The sequence below is a fragment of the Camelus dromedarius genome, chromosome 6 (assembly GCF_036321535.1).
Source record: "Camelus dromedarius isolate mCamDro1 chromosome 6, mCamDro1.pat, whole genome shotgun sequence".
NCBI lineage: Eukaryota > Metazoa > Chordata > Mammalia > Artiodactyla > Camelidae > Camelus > Camelus dromedarius.
In genome coordinates, this window is record NC_087441.1 from 14,250,697 (window position 1) to 14,274,409 (window position 23,713).

The 23,713-nt window shown below is 42.7% G+C and overlaps 1 protein-coding gene and 1 pseudogene across 2 annotated transcripts; one reads left to right on the forward strand and one right to left on the reverse strand.

The window, feature by feature from the left end:
- Positions 1 to 93: 93 nt before the first annotated feature.
- On the reverse strand, positions 94 to 22,499 carry IYD (iodotyrosine deiodinase). Of its 2 annotated transcripts, XM_031456540.2 has the most exons (7): positions 22,227 to 22,499; positions 12,831 to 13,022; positions 10,809 to 10,968; positions 6,467 to 6,623; positions 4,479 to 4,649; positions 4,035 to 4,105; positions 94 to 663 (listed from the first exon to the last, which is right to left on the reverse strand). In XM_031456540.2, exons 1-6 carry the CDS (start codon positions 22,402 to 22,404, stop codon positions 4,079 to 4,081), a joined length of 885 nt encoding a protein of 294 aa, XP_031312400.1. In that variant the 5' UTR covers positions 22,405 to 22,499; the 3' UTR covers positions 94 to 663; positions 4,035 to 4,078. The 2 variants fall into 2 exon arrangements, with proteins under 2 accessions (XP_031312400.1, XP_010992304.2); XM_010994002.3 differs by lacking the exon at positions 94 to 663 and having other exon boundaries at positions 1,274 to 4,105.
- On the forward strand, positions 13,639 to 15,065 carry LOC116154497 (translocon-associated protein subunit alpha-like; annotated as a pseudogene).
- Positions 22,500 to 23,713: the final 1,214 nt, after the last annotated feature.

Here is a 23,713-nt window from a genome sequence, read left to right on the forward strand (position 1 = left end):
TTGCAAATGAAACCGACAAAGGCTTGATCTCCAGAATATATAAGCAGCTCATACGACTTAATAAGAAAAAAACACTTTTTTTGTTATATCCAGCTTTATTTCCTAAGGTCAAAGGTGTTTGTTTGGGGGAAAGAGACTTGTAATGCTCTCAGCCTCCCCTCCTTCCAGACGAGGGTGACATTTCTTGATCTTCAGATGAGGCGATGTGACTAGTTTCGGTCACATCAGGTTTCGGGTTGTGAGGGTGAGGGAGACGTTCCTGGGCCAAGGTCTGTAATCACTGGGTACGTACCTCCAATTTTCTCTTCCCCCAAGTGAGGAGACAGTGTGCTCTGGACAGTAAAGTCACAAGACAGCTGAGTCACCCCAGGGAGAGCAATGGTTTTGGAGGGTTGTGGGGGCCTGTGGGTGCTTTTCCTGCCAAGAAATAAACTTTTAAGTCCCAGAAGTGTTGGAGTCATTGATTGTCACAGTCCTTCTTGGTTTTTTCTCCCCTCTCATGACATTGACTTGTTGGAGAGTCTAGGCCTATTTCTTGTAGAATGGTCCATATTCTGGGTTCTTCTGATTCTTCCATCATGTCAATTGGCTTGTTTCTCTAACCTCAGCATTAACTGTAAACTGGGAGTTAGGTGTAGAGACTTGATTGGTTTCTGCTCAGACCTTTTGGGCAAAGAACACTTCATAAGTGATGCTGACCCCGGCATATTGCATCCCAACAGGAGGAACTCAGTGTCCGTTCTCCTTCTTTAATGATGTGCTAAGAGTTTATCACTGAGTTAAGGTGACAGACAGAACTTTCCATCACGATTTTTAAATAAAAATGTTAAAAATGCATGCAAACAGTAACTACCTGATTGCATCTCAAACCAATAACATTAACTTGTACAGCAAATTAAAAAAAGGCATTTCCCAGTGGTGGTGTTTCCTGAGAAGCTCTCTGTCCTGGTGAGGCTGACCCGCTCTGGTCCAACTCCACCTGGCCCTCAGCTGCCGCCTGAGTCCCTGCCAGGCTTCTCCTCTGAGGGGAGGGTGCCCCTCCTCCACTCTTCTTACCTTTGCCCACCTGGAACCCAGAGCAGGGCTGCCTTACAATGACAGTGGTGCCAACCATCACCACCGCAATCTGAACTCCTATCATGTAAAAATGCTGTGTACCGGGTGCTGTGCTAAACTCTATGAGGTAAGTATGATTCACCCCATTTCATGCATCGGATAAGAGGCTTAATTAAACAACTAGCTCAAGATTACCAGGGAAATAAGAATTTTCCCCTTTTTAAAAATTTCTTCATTTTTCAGTTTTATTAGGTAGAATTATTACAATTTGACTGCACATATACAGTATGTTGCATGTAAATACATATACACAATATACTGCACATATTTTTAAAATTTACATATATGTACTGTTCATTGTTTCTAAGAACGTTTAGAGCTTTAGCTTTTCAAGCTTACATAGTTATCAAAGGAATAAAGCCAACCAAAAAATAAGAATTAAGAATTTTCCCCTTTAGATCCCTGACAGAGCAGAGATATGAACCCAGGCTGTGTGACTCCTAAGCTCATATGCTTAAGCATTACACCCGCTGCCCCCACTGTCTCATGGACACGACCTTGATGGTGATATTGACATATGAGGCTACACAATCTCCTCCCCTCTCCCCTCCCCCACCTGTTAAGAAAGGCCTCCCTTCACCTGTTATTATTAGGCCTTTATTACCAGGATCAGAATGATGTATGGGGGAGAGCAGGTGGTGAGGACAGAAGAAGCCAGAAAGGCCAGCTGGGTTTATAACTGTGAAAAGTGAGAGGGAAAAAATAGATGCAGAGAACAGAAAGAAGCAAAGGATACAAGAGAGCTTGTACAGGGCCAGTCTGTGACAAAATGCTGAGATGATTAACAAATGGGGATGGCAGATACCTTGGGAGCAGCTGTCATACATGGGTTGCATGTATATTGAGAGAGAGGGAAAGATGGGAAAGAGGGTTTTCGGTTGTGGGATCTTCCTTCGCTGCGTTTACAGTTTAAGATGATTTAGTGCATGAAGGGCAAGGCTTTTAAGGGGTGCCATTTTATTTTTAATGGGGTCAAATGTGCATGGCACGTAGGGTTAATAATAGTGATAATAACACTAATAATAATATCAAGAGCCCAGAGGAAAAGCTAGCACTAAGTTTTACCACCGTATGCCGGGAACCATGGGAACCATCACACGCAGTCACACAGTAGTCCTGAGATAAGCACTGTGTTCATCTTCATTTCATAGATGAAGAAATTGAGGCTGAGAAAAGTTCAGTTCTCCACCGCCACCCAGCTTATGGGCACCAGGAGGGGACTTGAACCCAGGCTCATCTATGCTGTGCTGTCCAGACTAAAAATTACTAGTAGTTCCACCCCTCAAAAAGAAAGCCAGCTGTAGCTCTCCCCAAATCTATACCTTTGCAACTTTGCCAAGCATCCAGGAAAAAGGGTGGTGTGTCTGGGTGATGTGATTAGAACGCAACCAGATCAACTTTTTGCTCAAGGGCCCTACCTTGTGCTTGAACTTTCACTTTCCTTCAAGTGACTGTACTTAAAAGACCCCTGCCCACCACTGGTGATTCCCTCTCCACCCCGTGCCCAAGAGGCAAGGTACCCTCAGCCTCTCAGCAGGGTGGACTAAAACTAGCAAAGAACTCCCTGGGCTCAAATGGTTCCAAAATGTAAGAAATAGAAAAGAAATTCATAAATACAACTTTGCTTTCTTTGCACTGTGATGCTAAAGTGCAACTCAGAGTATCTTTTTCCTGTTAAAAACAACGTGAGTTACAGTGATTACGTTCTCAGCTCACATAAGTCTAATTAAAGCCACAACGTAGTTAAAATAATGCTCATTTACATAAAGACAAGAAAAATACCTATCACAACACTAATAATTTTTTTAAAAGAGTAGAAACAAAATGTAAGAAATTTTGCATTTAGTAAAATGTGTAGACTTGGGGAAAGCATGTTTAGAGATAAAAGATTTAGATGGAAGATTTTAGAGATTCTAAAAGAGACTTTTGGGTACTAAAGAGATCAACAGCATAAGTTCTTGTAATATCAAATTATATTTTAAACGGAAAAAGTCTTCATTGTCTCTGATACAGACTTGTCACCAGCTCTGACTCTTATCAGTGATACCATCAATGATCTTATCAATGCACGATGTGACTCGCAAATGAAAGGAAGAGAGGCAGGAGCAATTTTTCTGGAGGGAACTGAGTTTAAAAAAATAGAAGAGAAAAAGGACAGTGGGAGGGGATGGAGAGATGAGTAGAGTTGCTTGATGAGCAGTTATCTGAGCTATGTTTACGAATGCACCTGCGTGAGCAGCGCTCCTGGTAGAGAAGACAGAAGATCATTGGTGAAAGACAAAAACTGGCATCTGCCTCCTGGTACATTGTGACCCCATCAGTTTCAAACAGCGTGACTGCCATCTGGAGAAAAAGGATAAGCGTGTTTCATGGCAGAGAGTAGAAAAGAAGGGGGACACAGTTAGTGCTCCCTCATGTACGGAAAGCAGTTCTCTTTAAGAAAAAGAAAGCAAACCCTGATTTGTATGTCTGCCCATTGTGATGGTGTAAGTACTCCCCCAATGGGCAATTTCAAGCTACAAATGGTTTAATCACTGGCTTGCAAAATTCCCGAATATGTAACACTCAGCTTCCGTGAGCTGGTGCGAGCCAGCTCCAACACACACTGGTCAGGGCAACTAGCCATTAATGTGTCCAGATGGTTGCCAGTCCGACCCACTTACGCAAGCACACACTGTTCTATTCTGCGCTTGAGACATTTTAATTATTTCAAAGGTCACTTATTAAAAACTGGTGGAATAGCCATGAAGTTCAGGAAGAGTGTATCTCAAAAGCACATCCTTGCCTAAAAACCACCAGAGAGCCGAGGGCAGAAGGCCGTTTGATCAGTGTAAATTAAAATTCACTTGCTTAGCATGTAGGATGTCCTGGATTTATTCCCTAGTACCTCCATCAAAAGAAAAAAAATCATCACATACCTGAATTCTTGGGGCTACGTTAAAATTTCTGATAATTCTGTCCTCTATGAAGTTTTTAAAAAGTAAAAGAGCTAGAGGGAAAAAGAAAAAAGTAAAAGAAAAAGTCACCAGTGATTTTTCTGGAACAATTTAAAAAACTTAAAAACTAGGGCATGTTCTTAGTAAAATTTTAATGCATTTCCAAAGTGGGCAAGAAATGGGAGAGAACATACTTTTTCATCTCTTACTCTATGTTTAGCTAATCACACTGTCAGAAGCAGGGCTTCTAGGACTCAAAGTGCTGGAGAAAGTGGAAGGGTTTCTTGAGCACTGAGTGGCCACCCCTGTGGAGTGGAGTGCAGGGGAGACCCAACACCCAGGGAAAGAGCATCTGTACACCCAAGAGGAACAGTGGCGGCAAGGCCTTCCAGCATCTCCCTGCCAGGGTCCTTCCTACACAGTCACCATGATCTGATCCAGGGGTTTCCGTGTGAGGTCAGGCACCGTGGCATCTTCACTGGGGTACCCCACGGGAAGCAGCATCAGCAACTTTTCATTTGCAGGGCGGCCCAGGAGCACCCTCAGATGGGAGCCACAGTTCAGAGGCGTGGTCGTGACAGTCACCAGTCCTGCGTTCTACAACAGGAGAGGAAAAAAAAAAAATTTAAAAGTCAGCAGGCAAAAATCCCAGCTCTGCTTCCAGCCTGGCCACGGTCTAGTCCCTGTTACATCTGCTTGGCCCATCATTTCCCTGAAGTTGGGCAGCAGACAGGGTACCAGCTCAGGCAATGGGTATCTTGAGTCTTATAGGTTCCCCTCGACCTCCCCAGACCCCACCTTCTTTTAACCAAATAGTAGAAAACTTCTCAAAGAAGAAAATACCAGTTTTATCTTCCACTGATGCTTAAGAAATCAGAATGGTTATTTCATGGAAAGAAATTTGGGGGATCCAACTACACCAAAGGAATGGAAAAACGAAAGGGAGTTCCTATGATTATATAACCGGCAATGGAAGCAGAGCATCACCCCCAGCTGCAAACACCTGTGTCCAGTGGCGGAAGACCCAGTGGTCAAAGGCTACATTGGAGGTAGAGGAAATACTCCGTTAACCTCTCCCCAGTCCCTTCGAGTGATAAACATCTAATAAAAATCATGTGAGGCTTCAAGACACTTTCCCAGTTGGCTCTCTCTGCCCCCTGCTCTTCCAGTCAGATGGTCACTGTGAAGCCTGGGCCAGTAGGAGGTTCTGGAACTGCCTTTGAGAGGCCTGCACGCCTCCAGTCCCTGTGCAATCTGTCTTCAGGAAGATTCTTTCCTCCCTCACAAAGCCAGACCCATGCTCAGAATTATGCCTTACAGAAAGCCAGAGGGCAGCAAACTCAACAGCAAAGTGGGGAAAGTTGCTGATTTGAAGGCACAGAAGTGAAGGGAGCTCGCTCCAGGCCTAAACAGCTTCTTTGGGGACCCCAACTAAGATGAGTGGCTGTGCCCTGTGGTCTGACGTTGGACAGCGACCCCTTTATTTATCTGTTACAACATCAGGAGGGAAATAGGATGCCAGCTCCTCTGGAGCCATTTTTCAAGTAATCTGAAAACACATTCCTCTTTTGTCACAAGGACTATCATTTGCAAGGGGTTTCCTGCATACACATTTTCCTTTGAGATACTGAAGAAGCATATAGTTTTTTTTTTTAATCAATTGTCCCTTGGAAATAGGCTCATTTACTCTTATAATCCTGTTGGCTTTATTTATTTCATATGCTTAATGTCTCGCTCCAACACTTCCCAGGACCCCAGTCCCTGTTAGAACATACAGTTCTCAAGGCGACTATCCTGGTGACTCCTAGGATCTGCCACATAGAAAGAACTCAGAAAATATTTGTTCGGTGAATGAGCTGAATCTTGCAAAAGGCAGACCTCAATCCTGCTCCATTTCATGCTTGGCATTGCTTTAACTACTATATAGATGGAATTTTTTTAAGCACGTGGACATCTTTCTAACGCAGTACAACGTAAGCTCAACTTCTCAGGAAAGGAGCTCTATGATAGGGTCCCCCTTCTAACTTTGTAATCATCCCACTGGCTCAGACAGCAGTAAACAAAACTAAGAAGCTAATCCCTGAAACCTTCAGAATCTGAAGCTCTTCTTGTGTGTTTACCAAAGCCCTTAACGTTTCCTGTCATTACAGGTGAAGGCCAACACAACGACCATTCTTTTGACCTTTAAATGATGTTCTAAGTAAATTTCAAGGAAGGATTCCAGCTTGTTCGAACCACATACTCACCAGTCCAGGTTTCCAGAGTCAGTTTTTACATCCGTTACTTAGGAATTCAGTGTTAGATAAGTTCCCAACGTCCCTGAACCAGAAACTCAGCTGAAATTTGCAAACAAAACTGCATTTGGCTGCTAAGTATCACCTGTCTCTCTTGGGCTGAGCGGGAGGGTAACATACCTGCAGGGCAGCTAAGAGGATGCCGCAGGCGATGGAAACACTGATCTCGTTGTAGTAGTGGATCTTTTTCTTGCCATTTGCAGCAAAACCATGTACTTGTTTGAAAACGAGAATCAAAACAGGAGCTGTGTCCAAGTACTCTTTAATCCAGTTGGTCCTAAATAGGGGAAACATAGGGTTCAGACGAATATTTTCTCTTAATGGTTTTTTGTTCTCTTTTTACTACCTTAACTTATTGACATTGAAAATAAAAATATTTACCTGTTTAGGGGGGAGGTTAAGTTGAAAAAGAGCGAGATTTTTTTTTTTTTTTTGGTCTGTGTCACATTCATCTTTTTCTATCCAAAGTCAATAAACAAGCATTAATAAGGGCCTACTATGGCAAGGGACGTGAAATGCTAAAAGGTACAAAGATGGATCCTATAACCTACAGGAAGCCAAATTTATCAAAATAAAACCTGGTAAGTGTTATTAAAGAAATATAAGCCAAGCGCATTAGGAGCCCAAAAAGGAAATGTTAGTTTTGAATAAGAAGATTGTCAGAATGTTTCCAAAGTTTCTCTTGAGGCTGGGCGCTGAAGACCAAGCAGAGAAGGGGCATTGGGGAGGGCATCCCAGCGAAGAGATGAGTAAAGGGCAGTCAGGAAGGAGAATGCTTGGCCGGCCAGGGAATTTCAGAAGCCCGGTAGGCTGGAGGATGGTGTGCATGGTGGGGCATGGGTGGGCTGGCAGTCTTCATACAGAGTTTGCAGGGTCATGAACTCTGTTCAGTAGGTAATAGAAAGTTATCACAAACTTCCGAGCAGAAGCATCACATGATCAGATCTGTTTCAGAAAGAGGCGTATTGGTGTGGGCAAGGGACCAGCTCATAGGGGAGCAGACAAGAGACAGTGGCAATAGCCCAGGAGAACTTGGGGCACTGTAGACGCTGGAGCTGACAGACTGGCACAGGAGTGAGCAAGGGAGAAGGAAAAGGTGGCGGTGAGTTTGAACGAAATTCCAGGTGGGCAGATGGTGATGCTCTTAGCCTAGTTATGGAGAAAAGGAAGGAAAATTTTGTGGGAGTGAGATTACTCAAGTGAGGTATAAATGCTGAGTTTCAATTTTCATTTTCCAGCCACGAGTACCTCTTTATTTCATTACCCTACCTATGCACTTCAGAGAAAGCTTTATTCTAGCACAGACATTCAAAGGAAAGATATTCATACAATGCTATACATTGGAATTTTTCTTAGGACATATTATGTCATCAATAAGCAAAAGCTAGTCATCATTTATTTCATTTTTAGCTTAATTATGCTGCCTTGTTTAAAACACACTCAGCTCACGTGTGCGTCTTTCTGTGGTTCCTCTGACACTCCTAACTTCTATACGTTACACTTTAAAACGACTTTACCGTTCTTCAACCAGCTTGCTCGCATTTAACTAGCATCACTTCTTTCTCTCTTTACAAAAAGGGAGACTGTTAATAGTTTAGGGAAGAAAAACTCTGGCGTCAACTAGCTTTGCCGTGTTGGGCAAGCTGCTTACCATCTCACAGCTCAGTTTCCTCGTGTGTAAAATGTACGACTGTACACTCACCTCGAACAGTTACTGTGACGGTGAAATCAATCAAAACAGACCAAGTGCTTAGAAGACTAACTAGCACATCGTGCTGTGGATGTGTTAGTTAGTATTACTATTACTACTAAGGATTATTTTACAGTGAATAATTCAAAACAATTTTTAAATACAAGATGAAGAACAAGCAGTTTACCCAGGTTCGGAGACAGGGGAGTCACTTTTACCAATTTTTGTATTTATTTATTTTGCCTGGGCATACATTAGTAACTAATCTTTTGGGTTTGTTCAATTTTACAAGAGTTTATTATGACATCATATAAAAGACAGTAACGTGCCAAGGCCTGATAAGAAAAGGACAAGGGGCACTTCTGTCTGGGGTGGAGGGCTCACACCAGCAGCAGGAGGGGGAGACTTGACAGGTAGGTCGGGTCCAGATTGCATATGAAGCCTTTGATGACAGCTTTGACTTTCAGAGTTTACTCAAACTGGGTATCAGGACATATGTTCGTTTGTAATTCAATTTGACAAACATTTATTCAGTTACCTACTAGGCATCAGTGCTGTGCTAGGAGGTGTAAGACATTTTTTAAACTGGATGTCCCTGGACCCTAGAGTTTTTCATGTGTAAGTGTGTGTGTGTGTATGTGTATTGTCCGCAGCGAAAGCCTGTAATGTTAATTGGAATTTCAAGAGTATCTTGGTGTACAACAAAGGTTTCTAAAATAGGGCCTATAAAATGAGAAGAAGAGTAAGCTAATAATGAAAATAACTACGTGGTGATGACTACTTTAAGTTCACAGAAGGTGTAATTAGGTGCTTTGAGCATGTAGATGAGAGAGCAACTCCTGCTGCCTTAGCTGGGGAGGGGATGGGGACCGGCTGCATTTTGTATGTGCTGCACACACACAGCACAGCATCTCTCTAAGGGCAGAAATTCAACTTGTCTTTACCCACCCTGTTTTTTCTCATGACTACTGAATGAGATTTACATATTCATTATTCACTTCCTGCACATCTAGAACACGGCAGTAAGTTACACCACCAGTAAACATCCATTTCAGTAGGGTTTAAATATCTCTGGAAAAAAATTATCCTCTGCGGCCTAATAAACAAAACAGGAGCAGAACTAAGAGGCCATTCCTTCTCACCACCTGGCGCTAACCACTGGGGGACCAGTTCTGCTTTACCCCTAGACTGCAGCCCCATCGCCCTTTCCTACGCTGGGAGCACAGTGCTTGCTGGGCGGCTGGTATCGGAACTGGTCACAAAAGGCCCACCGTGGACAGCCAGAGGCATGTGTCTTCCTTCATCCTACGTGCCAAGGACACGAGCTAGCTTCCCTTCGGGGCTGTCTGAGGTCAGGGCCCACATCTGTGTCCCATCCCCACCCCCCATGCTCACTCTGAGAAGAGATTAGAGCAGAAAGGAAATGCCACTGTGGGGCGGGCAGCCTTTGTAAGGGGCACTCTGTGGCAGATGTTTTAAAGTGACAAGGCTGAGTCTGAAAAATGGACTGTTTTAATTACAGATGACTCAGAAATTATGGAATCGATCCTAGATACCGTGTAGGGTGACTGGTCCTTGATGGGAAAAGAGGGCTAAATATGGCATGGTTAGTTGTAGCTACTAAGGAAAATAGAAACCTTGTGTGTCCCTGCTCTGAGACACTGAGGCTCTGTGGTAAAACCAGTTACACTGAGTCACAACCCACTTCTTTCCTGGAGAGAAGGAAGCCCACAAAGTCACTAATGCCTAACAGGTATCATACTTGTACCAAATTTGTGCTGTCACTAAACATGGACTAAAATTAAAGCCTGCTTAAGCAGATCCTGTGGAAGAAGTGATCATTATAATAAAATGTAGTTTATTTCACTCAAGAACCTGAGAAGTATTTTATGATCTTACCTTCCAGGTGGGAGAAAAGTTAAGTCCTCAAAGTTTTATTTACTAATAAGTATTTGGGTCAGAACCTACTTATTTACCCATGTCATGACCCTTACTATGTGTCCTTATCACTGTTCTGGGTGCTGACAAGCTCACCTAACTTCCATAATGAAGTGGATGCTAGACTTATCCCCATTTTACAGATGAGGAAACTGAGGCACAAAGAGGTTAATACGTGGTAGACCTCATATATAAACCCAAGCACTCTTGTGAGCCTCATTTAATCTGCAGAAGCCCCAAATAGAACAACAAAAAGTGGAATAAGGGAGAATTTTCTCTCTCTGCCTAACTGTTTTCGAGCTGAAATCTCAGTCTTCTCCTGCCTTTGGGCTCAGATGTGGATTGGAATGTACATCGTTGGTTCTTCTGGCTCCCAGCCCTTTGGACTCAGGCTGGAACTATACCATCATCTCTGCTGGGTCTCCAGCCTGCTGACTGGGTCGGGGCTTCTCAGCCTCCATAACTGTGTGAGCCAATTCCTTGTAATAAATCTCTTTCTGTGTTTCTCTCTGTCTCTCTTTCTGTGTCTCTCTTTCTCTGCATTGATTCTATTTCTCTGGAGAATCCAGACTAATGCACAAATAAAGTGCCCGAGGTCTTGCAGTTGGAAAATCAGAGCTAAGACATGAACCCAGATTTGATTCTAGCCAGCATTCCTATCACCTGCCCAATATGTTTGCTCAACTCAGTTACAGCGGGGAGGCCCGACTTAACGTCCATAATTTCTCCCACAGTCGAATGCAACTTTAAAGCACATAAAACAAAACCTGCAGTCATAGTTACTTCACTTTAAGAAGCCAAACCAAACACCCCTATTTCTATCCACTTTTGTACCTGAACTTCTTCAGGTCTGTAACCCATCGAGGACCCATCCTCTTCAAGTAGTTTATTTCCTCTTCCTCCTCAATGATCTCCCGAATCTGATGCTTCGTGTCCGGGTCCTTCACAACCACAAAGGTCCAGGGCTCTGTGTGGGCCCCACTTGGGGCTGTTCCTGTCACCAATTAAGTTAAAATCAATAGTTAAAACTGTGGAAAATGTGAGGCTGTTAATTAAGAATAAATATAACTCATATTTGCTCAGGATGAAGTTAGATCACCCGGCACACAGAGCGCCTGGCAGAAGCCTCTGGGATGTCACTGTGGGAGTCTCCAGACCAACTCACTGGGATCAAGGCCAGTAGTCCCAGGGCTGTGGGGATTTATCAATGTTCCTCTTATTATATGGGAGAAAACGTCCTTAAGTAACTATACTGTGACCAGTTAGGGGACTCAGAGGGGAAGTTCTGACAGCTAAAATCCCCCAATTTCGTTTGTTTTGTTTCTTTTTGTTTGTTTGTTTGTTTTTGTTTTGTTTTGTTTCTTGATAAAGTTGTGAGGGTTATTGGAAATGATAAAACTGAAATGGTAAAATGGTTTCAAAAGCACCCTCCGGAAGGCAACTAAACTGTAAACTGCTCTGAGTGCGGCGCTGTGGGTTGGTGGTCTTGCTGGGGATGCATGAGAACTCTTGGCCCTGGGCGCTCCTACACACAACAGCCGGTCTTCCAGCTCCCACAGGCCGTGGGAAGCTCTGCCCGCAATTGAGCCAGTCTCAGTGTCCCAGAGAGAACTTCAGAGTGTGTCATGGAATCCAAGGAGCTTGAATTTCCTTTGAGATTCCAGCCAGGGCCTGGGCCAGCTTCTGATCTGGGTGTCACCCCTCTGTCCTAGAAATGCCCTATTTTTCCTAGAAGTAGCACACAGGGATCCGCTGGGGAGATACTTCAGAAGCAAGTTTTCCTTTCTTCCTAGTGAGTAACTTAATGGCATAAACTCTACAGGAGGGGCCTCAGGCCTGCCAGCCTTAATGGGGTTCTGGTTCGCAACTACCAGTCCCCACAGTACAGAGGGCATGATTAAAAAGTCAAATCTCAACACAAACCCCATTTCTGAACATAGTGACTCCAGTTCACTTTTTGCATGTTGTCTGTTCACTAAATATTTGTTTCACTAAGCATAAGAAATAAATTGTCTCCTAATATTTTTAATTATGCCAAATTTATCTGAATGTCATATGCACACACACACATATTTAGGTACAGATATATACACAGAAGAAATCCAGTAACTGCTATTAGTGAGATGAAGGACTCAACAGTCTAGTGCATTTGTGTTCTTAACTGAAATGAAATGTTTTATTCTTTCTTCTCTTTCATTTGGGCAATGAATTTACAATGGTCATGCGATAATTTCTGCAAATGAATTTAAATGCGAATTATGCAGGAATAAGAATCCAATCAGAGGAGACTCTCAAATAGGGATCTTTCTCTTTTATCTCCTCCTCCTTTTTTTTATAATTCTCATTTATTCTTCTGGAGGGATATTAATTTGCATTGAAAATAGGTTTGCCTTGCTTTGATTTACTTTGGAAGTTCACATGAATAAATTTTGCCAGTTCATTAGCATACAGTATTAGAACACCACGATATGTAATGTAAGAAATTTGTTTCCAAAAAAGGGAATGTGTAAATGTGAGTGAGTGTGTGTGTGTGTGCGTGTGTTTTAAGGAGAGGTGAAAATATGAGGATATTTCTCTTCCAGTGTGTAATAGTGTGTTCAGACATTTTCATTTTTAATAAAAGTTTATAATATTGAATAATTTCAGAAGTTTTAAACCATTGTCACATCTGCTCTCAAGAAGTTTGTAATAGTTGAATGTTTGTGGAAAGTGGAAATCATTATGTTCCTGGCAGTAGTCAACACCTGGGTTAGACTTTATAGATAAACATATCTCTCCAGGCTTTATTCACTGTGTTTGAATAGATATTGTCATTTGCAACTGATGTTCTGAAGGACCCAATGTGCAATTACAGACCTGCTGCTTTGATGACATTATCAATGACTTCCATTGGGACTTGCTCATTACTTATGAATCTAACAGACCGTCTCTTATTGAGAAGTTCATAATATTCTTGGGATCTCCGAACCATTTCCCTCTCAGGATAACGGGTATGGGAGAATGGGATGTGTTCAACGTCCTCCTCTGACTCTTGCCATCCATTGGCATCTGCAGGTAAGAACAAGAAAGACTGTGAATTAAATGACCTCTCTTGGATATGCCCCCCAAAATATGCCTTTTTAGTGTAAGAATTATTTTGAGTTGGTTATTTTTAGGAAACGGCAGACACAGGAGAAGCCCCGAAAAGCAGAGTAGAAGTCACCCTTTTGCAAGAGACATTAACGTTTACAAAGGAAACCTCCATTTGGAAGTGTCTCCCTCTCTGTACCAGGAAGAGAAGGATGACTCAAAATCACAAGAAACTCTTTTAAATAGAGAAGATGTGGACTTAAATCTCTGAAACAAACTTACCCTCGCTTACTGTCTTTTCCTGATGACCTCCCATGACTGGCTCTCCCCAGCCCCCAACATGTTTCTTTTGTCTTTATTTGAAGATGGTATTTAGGGCCGTTTGGGGGAGTTACTCAGTTTTCCTGGGTCTCTCCCATGTGCACAAGAGGTACACATGCTATTAAACTTCTGTTTGTTTTTCTCTTGTTAATCTGCTTTCATTACAGCGGCAGGGGTCTCAGCCTAGAGACCCTAGAAGGGTAGATGGAAAACTATTTTCCTGGCCTATATTCATAAGGTGGCCATTGGGGAGACGGAAATGAAGTTCTCAAAAATGTCGGTAAGGTTTCATAAAACATCAACCAAAAAATGAGAAGAATAGATCTACAGAAGGCTGCACTCGGATCTTGACTGTCCTTCAAACTCCAGGCTGGTTATAAATCAAGAAAAAGAAAATTTTTACCTACACAAAGATGAGAAATACAAATTTCTATTAACTGTGAACTACCTTATTTGAAACAGTCTCCCACTGGCTGAAAACCACTAAGATCTCAAAATAAAGTAGTTTTTTAAAAGCCCTTTTAAAAATCAATGAATGGCTGACAACATAGTAAGAAATCCCCAGGGCAAACCTGAAGGGAAAGTATGAACCTGCAGAGGTAAATTAGCACAGAAGCCGCACTCACCCTGATAGTATCTGTCAGTCTCAATAAATCTGAATTTTTAGTTTTATATTTTCAGGGATTAAGAAGGGCAGAAATCAAAGCCCAGGCCCATGTACAATGGGAAGTCTAACAAGCCAGGACCTCAAGACTACATCCTTAGGAAAAGCAAGAATCATAAATAAATCAGCCCCCAAGGGGTTATAGCATTTCGGTGGATCCTGCCTCAAACTTGAATTTGGAACAAGGTGTTCCTGCTTGGAAAAAAAAACCAAAAACATTGTTCAGCAGAAGTAAATACCAATATACAAATAATTCTAAGTACAATTATCAGCAACCCACCAAATACAACCAGATATACAAAATCAAAACATCTTGAGCAAGAAAGAGCAGAATTGATTCTTTAAAATAGAGTCAGACATTCAAAGTCTCCAAATATTGGAATTATCAGACGCAAAAGGTAAAACAACTAAGATTACCAGGTTTAGCAACAAACAGCGCTGTGAAGTTCCTGGGAGGCTTTTTAAACAAGGGTTCAGAAGACTTTACTGTTGAATCCCCGGACGCTTCATTCCAATATTCTCAGAATTGTTGGTTACATATCCAAAATGTCACAGCTCTACCTCTGAATACGTGTTTCTTCATTCCTTTCAGAACCATGAGTAGACACTACTTTTAGTTTGAACTACAAAGACTTAAATGTGAACTACAAAGATTTCAACAGAAAGAAATTCCAAGATGCTGTCTTGAAATAGTTAAAATTATTGAAAATAGGAATGCTTTGGATGGAGAATATATACATATATTCCTTGCTTATCTTGATTTAGTCTTGGACTTCTGGTTGTTGGTGAACTTCATCAATTCCTAGAATCTAGGAGGCAAAAAACATCAAAAAGAGGGCAGGACAGAAAGTGGATCTCAGTACATCAAATCAGAATGAATTGATACTAGTTGGATTTTTCAGGGAACTTGAAATCAGATAAATAAGGCTTCACCAAGATGGCTACCCAGGAAATATACACTGAATATATCAGTGAAATCTAATGAGTTCCTTTACACAATTTTGCTTTTTCTAAATCTGCTCTGTTTTTCAGCCTGATGAAAACTGGTGTAGAGAAGCCATATTACCAGTAGGAGGCAATTCCCACTTAGATAAGAACAGATATCAGAGTCCACAATGAAAAAAGTGCTGAAAATGCTCCATACTTACTTTCATAAAGTAACAAATTTAGATTTTTAAACCATTAACATTTGTGTGCATGTGTATGCCTTACCTGAATTATTATTAATACTACCTAAACTGTGTCTTTAGAGAACTGAATATGATGCTGTCATATATCTTCCTCATTGATGACCACCCAAAACCCAACGAATATTTGTCTGATAGGATGTACATCCCACACCTTCAACTGTGTGATGAAAACAACTTGTTGTTGCTTTCTTCTTTGCATAGATACGAATCCACTTTGATGTGCAGATTAGCTGATGTTGTGGTTGTGGTAAGGTTGTTGTGGCATTTACTAAAGGAGTTCCACTTCCAATAATGGTTATTTACATAATTTGCATGAACCCTCCAAGTTAAAGAAAGTTAATATTCTTAGTAGAATATAATTTTAAGCATTTTCTTCTAAGTACTAAAGAGCTCATCTGTGCCTGTGGGACATCACAGTCAAAATCTAGATGAAGGTTAGTACCCACAGAGGTAGACCAGCACTCAACTGTCCAGAGAACATTTTCCAGTTACCAAGAAACAGCTATGAGGCTGAGCTGAGACAGAAGGATGGTGATAAAAGTCAAAACCCCAGGGCCACCCAGGGCCTGAAGGTTATGTTGCAATAGTAAGAGTAAAATTTACGAAAGCCAGCCCTGATGTCTAAGAGCCTGCGGTAACATCCTGTGAGTCCTCAGCCTTGACCTCAGATTGAAGTTTCCCCAGAGTATTAGAGTGTTGCCCAACTGGTAGATGCAAATGTGAATATTCCCTGGAAATAGGTAATGGTATTCTAGACCTCAAAAAATGTAAGGTTTAGCCATTTAATTGGAGTCCTGGAAGAAAAGGAGAGAAGAGAAGGAGAATGGGACAGAGGTAATATTTGAAGAGCTAATGGCTGAAATTTTTCTGAAATTGTTGAAAGACATCAATCCACAGATTTTAAAACTCAGCATTATATAGTGAAATTAAATATATATATTTAAATATATATATTCTACAAGTCTCTACTTGGCTTCTCCAGGAAGCAGACTCAGACTGAGACTAGTGTGTAGGATGTTTATAGGAAGTACTTCTGGGATCAAAACCTGGGAAAGGAAGAGGAAAGTAAAAGGACTGGACAAAAGGAGAAGTCAAGCTGTAATGCAAGTCTGAATGATGGCTTAACCAAAAGCAAGAGCTTCTTTGGGACAAAAATAGCCCATCAGAGTTGTCCCAAATTAGTGCTCCCAAAATGACTGGGCCTTTATACCACTGACCCAATCAGTCACTGGATTTGGGCCACCCTGAGAAAGGCAGGATCTTGGGCAAGGCAGCTAGGCAGTACGGGTAAACCCTGGAAGATGCTGACAGTTGAAGGCTGTTTGCTGATAGCACTCCCAGCAGAAGGGACAGCAGGTCCTTGAAGGGGAATCTAGGTGGTACATTTCCATGCCAATCACACTATAACCCTGCAATTCCACATATGCCTCAGAGAAGCTCATGTACATGGGTACCCGAAACAAGTATTAAAATGTTCATAGAGGCATGGGTTATAATAATCCTAAACTAGAAATAGCCCATATATTCATCAACAGTAGAGTGAATAAATTGTGATATACTCATGAAATGGAATACTATACAGCAGTGAAAGTGAATGATCTCCAGTAACACGTCTAACCTGGATGAATTTTACAAATACAATATTAAGCAAAAGAAGCAAGTGGAAAGAATATAAACAATATAATTCTACTGTTTAGGAATGCATACATAGGTGATACATCAGTAAAGAAAAAAGCAAAGAAGTAATTTTCACAAAATTCGAAATAATAGCTACTTCTGTCAGATATGGAAGAGGTTATGACTGGGAAGGAACATGTAGGGGTCTATGGAGTACTAGAAATGTATATTTCTTGACCTAAGTGATAATTACATGGATTTTTGCTTTAAAATTATTTGTTAAGCCATTCATCTATGTTCTGTGTAGATTTTCTATGTTCTGTGCATTTCATGGTTAAGAGGTTTTGTTTGTTTGTTTGTTTTAACAAGAAGGCCATAGAAATGAATTACCAAAAAAACCAAGGGTAGATCAACTAACCACAACTCTTAGATAAGGACATCTGAGAAAAAGAGCAAAGACACGATATTTTCTTAGGTGAGATGAGAGCACAAGAGATGAACCATTTGGGGAAGGTGGAGCAGAAGTAGGAATAGGAATCAAGGGCACAATTAACTTGTCCTGGCCACGCAGTAATCCTTATGCAGCCAGAACTATAATCTAGGTTACCTAACTGCTAAGTCAGTGTTTTTTCTCCCAATATAGTAGTCCTCCCTTAGCACAAGTTTTGCTTTCTGAAGTTTCAGTTACTTATGGTCAGCTGTGTTCTGAATATATTACATGGAAAATTCAAGAAATAAACAATTCACAAATTTTCAATTGTGTGCCACTCTGAGTAACACGGTGAAATCTCACACCTGTCCTGCTCCATCCCACCCAGGATGTCAATCATCTCTTTGTCCACCGTATCCCCCCAGTTAGTCCCTTGTAGCCTCTGAGTTATCAGATTGACAGTCAGGGTACCACAGTGCTTGTGTTCAAGTAACACTTATTTTACTTAGTAATGGCCCCAAAACACATGAGTAGTGATGCTGACAATTCAGATATTCTCTTCCTGTGTCTAATTTAAGTTAAACTTTATCATAGGTGTGTATGTATATGTATAGGAAAAAACATAGGATGTGTTGGGTTCAATACCATCTGCGGTTTCAGGCATCCACTGGGGGGTCTTGAAACATATGCCCTGAGGATAAGGGGGACTGCATTAAATGTCCAGAAGGCGAGAGGTCACTTTGGGAGCCCTCACATAAAGATGAGGATGACAATAGGAACAGAGAAAAGAGACCAAAAAGAGAGAGGGCCTGGCCCTGTGGGTCTGGGACGTTCCGGGTGGAAGAGAACCCATTTCCCACAGGCACATCCACGCACTTCAATCCAAGGTACATGCAGATGGGGAGAAGAAGCCAAGAGGGAACAGAATGAATAAGAACTTCAAAGAGACTGAGAGCCCAAGCACCGTACTAACAGCTACCAAGGTTAGCTCAGTGCTAGTGTGAGAAACTTCCTTTCCCACTTTGCGAGCTGGAGCAGCTGGGGCCCACACTCTACACATTTAATGAGGAGGCCCAGTTACTAAGTTAAAAGGAAGTAGGTGTGATGGAGGAGTGGCAACAGACGCCCATCAGCTTTCTAACAATCCACTCTGTATCCAGCCCAGGTATCATTAGTATCAACCCCAAACTTTATCAAATGGGTCAATAAAGACTTTCAATCCCAGTGAAACTTCCCCTCCCTTTATTATGAAGTCTGCCAACCTCTCCAAGTCAGTAAGTAGTAAATGAACCAATGCACAAACGACCTCCCTGACTTCCGGTCCGTTGAGCATTGTATAATCTAAAGGCAGCCAGGGGACATGACTCCGCAGTGTTGCAGCCTCTCAAGTCCCGGGCAGCCTCCTGCTCTAGCAGAAGGACGGGCCGCTGCCTGAACTTCATCAGCGCAGCCGTTATTTCCGAGCAGGGCAGACAAATGGTCCCAACCAGTGCTGGGTTGGAGTGTCCTGAAGAGCCCTCCAAGGCACAGGGGGACTGCTGTCCCTGAGCCTCTCCCAGGGCAGAAAGTCCATGTTTGGTCTGAGGAAAAGGGGCATGCCTGGAGAGAAAGCTCCAAGGATCAAGGGCCATGAAGCAGTACAAGAGGTACCACTCTGTCCTTCCTCTTGAACTCCTGACTGCGCCCGAGGAACGCCACCCTCACCAGAGGGGACAGAAGAGCTTCCTTCCACAGCTGTCCTGCCTCCACCCCAGACCAGCCAAGCCACTCTGGGAGGTTCATTCAAGCAGCAAAGCCCACCTATTCCAAAATAAATGTGTGCTATGATGCTCTGCTTTTTAATATAGGTTCTGTGCTGCCACACGCCAGGTTTGCTATTGACACCAAGACCAACTGGCCTTTCATCACTGCTTTAATGCCAAGGAACCTTGAATTGCTCTGTAATTAGGTTTAATGGCTAAGAAATTCTAGGCCACGTCTATCCTTTAATGTTTGACTTGGAGGCATTTTTCTGGCTGCATCTCTCCATAAATTGGTTTTGTGTTTCTGCAGTTCTACTTCAAAATCTTTGCAAATGGGACAAATATTTTCTAGCTGGGAAACGACAAGGCCAATTTGTGTCAAGTCTTCCTTGTTCCCTCCTTGCAATTTTGGGGGAAACTTAAGCAGCAATATTAATAAGCCTCAGGGTGACACAGCTCTTGTAGGAGACAGATTCTGAAGGTGGGGATGGGAGCAACACCTGTCCTGAGGACTCCTCCTACCCAAAGGCCTCGACCATCACTCTGCTTTCTACACGGGCCTCTCAGCCATCCAACTCCCTCACTGCAGTATAGGCTGATGATTTCACTAGCAGCAGTCGGGGTGGGTGGGGGCCAGGGAGCCTGGGAGTGTCCAGATAGAAAGACCTTGAATACAGCAGGGCTATTCTGGGTGAAGCTGACAAGACTTCTGAGCCCCTTCACCTCTTCGTGGTGTCCCCAGTGTCCTGTACTAATCTTCACTCTCCCCCTAGAAGAACTCACTCAGGTTCAATCCCAAGGACAATGTCTTCATTCAATTCCTTTCCCTTCTCTAATCTTCTCTCATCTGAATTCTAACCTCCCTCCCCTTGGTCCTGGAACCATAATGTCTTATAGGAGTCCTGGTAAACAAACCTTTTAAAATTAATCATTCAGAAGCATTCATATGTGAGTGTGTCAGATGATGATGAAATGCAAAGATGAAGCTGAATTTATTACTCCTATAGCAAAGGAAAGCTATGCTGGTCATGTTCTGTGAACACAGGAGAATGCTGACTTTATATAGTGTTTTTGTCAGTGGTGTGCTGGTAAACCAGTTCTCTAATCAGGCGAGAGCCCTGATTTACAGCATTTACCAGTTCCAGTGGAGTAAATATTCCCATCATGGCCTGACTTCAAGCTACTGATAATTGAACAAATGGCCCAGGATTTCCTGCATATTTAACAGCTGGATCTTGCCGGCTCCACAGCCTAGCTCCAGCACACTGCTTGGTGGGGAAGCACGGAGTTCAGGGATTGGTGGACTTCCAGGACTTACACAAGAGCATTGATGTCATCTCTAGGGACAGTGTTACTACACTGAAACTGTTTTTGATTGGTTGGCACTCAGAGGGGCTGGTACTGGAGTGAATCCACCCCTGATTGGTTGACTCCCTAAGCTTTTACTGAGATGAGTTGTCATTGATCCATTGAACAGGTTTGAAACCAATTCTGACAGCTGCTTATGGGTGCATAAAAATCTGTCTGTTCCCAAGTTTGTGGGAACATTTTTATTCTCAGGTGTTACCCACACTAGATAAAAATTTTAACAATGATCTTTTTAGCAGTGACTGTGACAATCAAAATTTCAGTTAGAATAATAGCTTGTGGATGGCTAATGACACTAAGGGAAGAAAAATCCCCACTAACATTAAAACGGACATATCTTAGTGAGTCGTGCTTCCCATATCTTCTTCTCCTATTTCCAGTTCCATGAACTGTCAGGAATCTGGGCCTGACTAGAGAATTTTTGTGCTGGATTTTTGGTTCGTTTTAGGGAAACAATCTGAGGTTTCCACTTTGAGATTAAATGCCAGCCATTTCTCCTCCTTAAACCTTAGACGCTACAGATAAACAGGGAACTGACAGCATTAACAGGACACCATATTTGGTCCCCAGAGGAAGTATGTGTCTGCCATCTACTCAGCATGTCCTCTCTGTGCCCCAACCGCCATTCCCCCACCGGCCCACACATTTGCTGATTTCCTGATCTGTGAAGATGGAACAGACATTCTTTGTGAATCAGAGCAGGCAGAGGCACCTGTATGTTCCTTAACTCACACTACAATGGCCTACCATGCTTATTTTACTGTTTTGTCTCATTGTTAATTATCCAGTTGGTTTGAATCTGGTATTTATTTACTGTTACCAAATCCACCTCATGTTCCTTCAGTAGCAGAATCCCTTCTCTTCTCCACACACACATACACACACACACGGGCGCACACACACACGTGCACACACACACACACCTTCAGGTGGCCTCTGTCAGAGGGAGGGTGGAGGCATTACTAGCCTGGCTGAGAGTCACTGAGCCTCTTCCAAAGCAAATCCATCCTACAAACCCACCTCAGACAGACCTCAAACACGGATTACTCAAGGCTCTTTAAGAACCTCTCCCTTCCTTCCTGCCTCCTCTATTATCTCTTCTTTCTCAGGTCATGCATCCCCAGACTGTCCTCAATACCCCATTTCATTTTTGCCCTTTCCCTGGTGAGTACAATCCTCCCGTCTTATCAGCATCCTTGCCAGTACCAGTCCCTGTACTGAGGCTCTTTTTGTGCCTCTCGCCTGAGCTGCCTCCTACCCTTTGCTATTCATCTCATTCATCTACCAGCCCCGGTTCATTCTTTTTCTAACTGCTCCACCACCCACTCCCAAGCCTTCTCAAAACACCTTATCATCAGTTCCACCCTGTTCATCTCTGTTTTACTCTTATCAGTTGCCTGTTTATTGCCTTGTCTACTGAATTGGATGCTCAGCTTTGAGGACAGCAGCCTCTAACCCATAGAGAGGTAGCGAGCCCGTAGGCCGGTGTTCCTTTTTGACTTCAAAGTTCTTGATCTAAACCTGACCACTAAACCCACGGCCACCCCAGCCTGTGACAGGCCCCTTCAGAAAGATTTTAGCATCCAGAACAGGACTGGAGCCAGGGAAAATGTCAGCCCCCCTATAGCTTTTTACTGAGAATCCAGGAATAAAAGGGGGTTCGTGCCAGCAGGTGACAAGCTGACCACTTGAGAGAAATGACCAGTCTCCGTCACACACTAATTTGTTTGCACAAGAGAGGTTGACGATGACCTGCCTCTGTTTCTTCCTCTCCACAAGCCCTGCCATCGACTTGCCCTCATCATAACAATGCAGAAGGTGGCAGCTGAGCGGTACAGCCAGTATCCTTACCTTCCTCCACTTGGTGGACGTCAGTGCAGTCTTTCAAGTCTTCATCCACCCAGGGACAAGCCTCGGCCTGGGCTCTAGCCTCCCCCTTCCTTTGCTCGGTGCCTCCATCAGAATTTTTAAAGATCCACACCATCAAAATGCAGACAAGTGCTACCAGGACTGGAGTCAGAAGAAACATGGTCGTGAGGCTGACCCTGAATGGTGCCCATACTTCCCAGGCTGGGATTTAAACAAACAGGGACAGGAATGGGGAATGCCGGGAGAGGCAAGGAACAAAATGAACTCTGATTCTACGAGGACTTTGCAAAGGTGCAAAGATCACAGGCATGTGCATCAGGGTGTGTTGTGGGTTTGGTAGTGCATGGATGCGTGCACTTTTTTAAACTGTGTGCTCAATCAATATATTCTTAGACAATAATTGCCAAGATCTGAGGACACTTTAGTGCACTAGATCTTGCCAGGAATGGTGAAAGGCATTTAATTTTCCTCCTTGTAGATTTTCTGAGAGCAATGTGTCTTCAAATTGCCTGGGGCTAAGAATCACCTGGAGAACTTTTTTTTTTTAAAGAACAGATTTCCAGACACCAACTCAAATCTGCTGAAAGAAATTTTCCAGGAAAGAGGTCTGATAGTCTGCATTTTAAAATAGCGTGTTTGGGAAACACTGCCCTGAGGTTTTATTTACTTATTTTTTTAATGAAGCCTGAGCCAACATATACAGCATATAAGTGATCCTGTTTTACATTAGAGAACAAAAATTTGATCCAGGAAAAGTGATACCAAAAAAATTTAAAATGGCAATTTAATTAATTAATTATAAAGTAACTTAAGTAAGCCTTTAAAAAAAAGTCTTGTTAAGCTGCGGTAACAGAAATACCATACATTATATTTTTGAGGATCAATGTGAAAGGCATTTCTTTAGGTGCCAGAAATTTCTTTAGGTGAACAGAGCAGACAGTACCTGCCTTCCTGAAGCTGTGGGCTAAAGGAGGAAGCAGGCGATCAAGTCTTGCCAATTAACGTCTCATTTCAGTTATCCCAGAGCAGGAGACAGTGAGATTTGGCCAAGCTGGTGAGATCAGAGATTTCCCAGAGAAAGGAATGGTTGAGCTGAGGTTGGGATTATGAGAGGGACTGATTAAGTAGGGAGAGGAGGAATCTTCCAGGCAGAAGAGAAAATGGGCAAAGCCTGCACTTTGGAGGGAGGGCAGAAGCAGGGGATGTGGGGAGCCTGCTGATGCCAAGAAATAAGTAAGTGCTAGAAGATGATAAATTGTTTTCTTTGCCCTAAATGGAATGTGGGGAGGGGAACGTTAAGAGCTGACACTTACCACGTGCTTGCAGTATGGTGTCCGGTTCTCCTCTGAGCACTTTATGCACAGTAACTCACCGTGTATCACAACAACCCGCCCCGTAGATCCCAGTGTTATCCCCATTTAACAAATGAAGAAAATGAAGTTCGTGGAGGCTAAGTAATGTGCCTAAGG

Coding starts and splice junctions, on each gene's coding strand:
- IYD (XM_031456540.2), bottom strand. CDS start 22,404: ATGTTTCTTCTGACTCCAGTCCTGGTAGCACTTGTCTGCATTTTGATG. Junction 6,624..10,808: donor ACAGACCTGAAGAAGTTCAG/GTACAAAAGTGG, acceptor TCCCCTATTTAG/GACCAACTGGATTAAAGAGT. Junction 4,650..6,466: donor TCCTCTTAGCTGCCCTGCAG/GTATGTTACCCT, acceptor CTCCTGTTGTAG/AACGCAGGACTGGTGACTGT.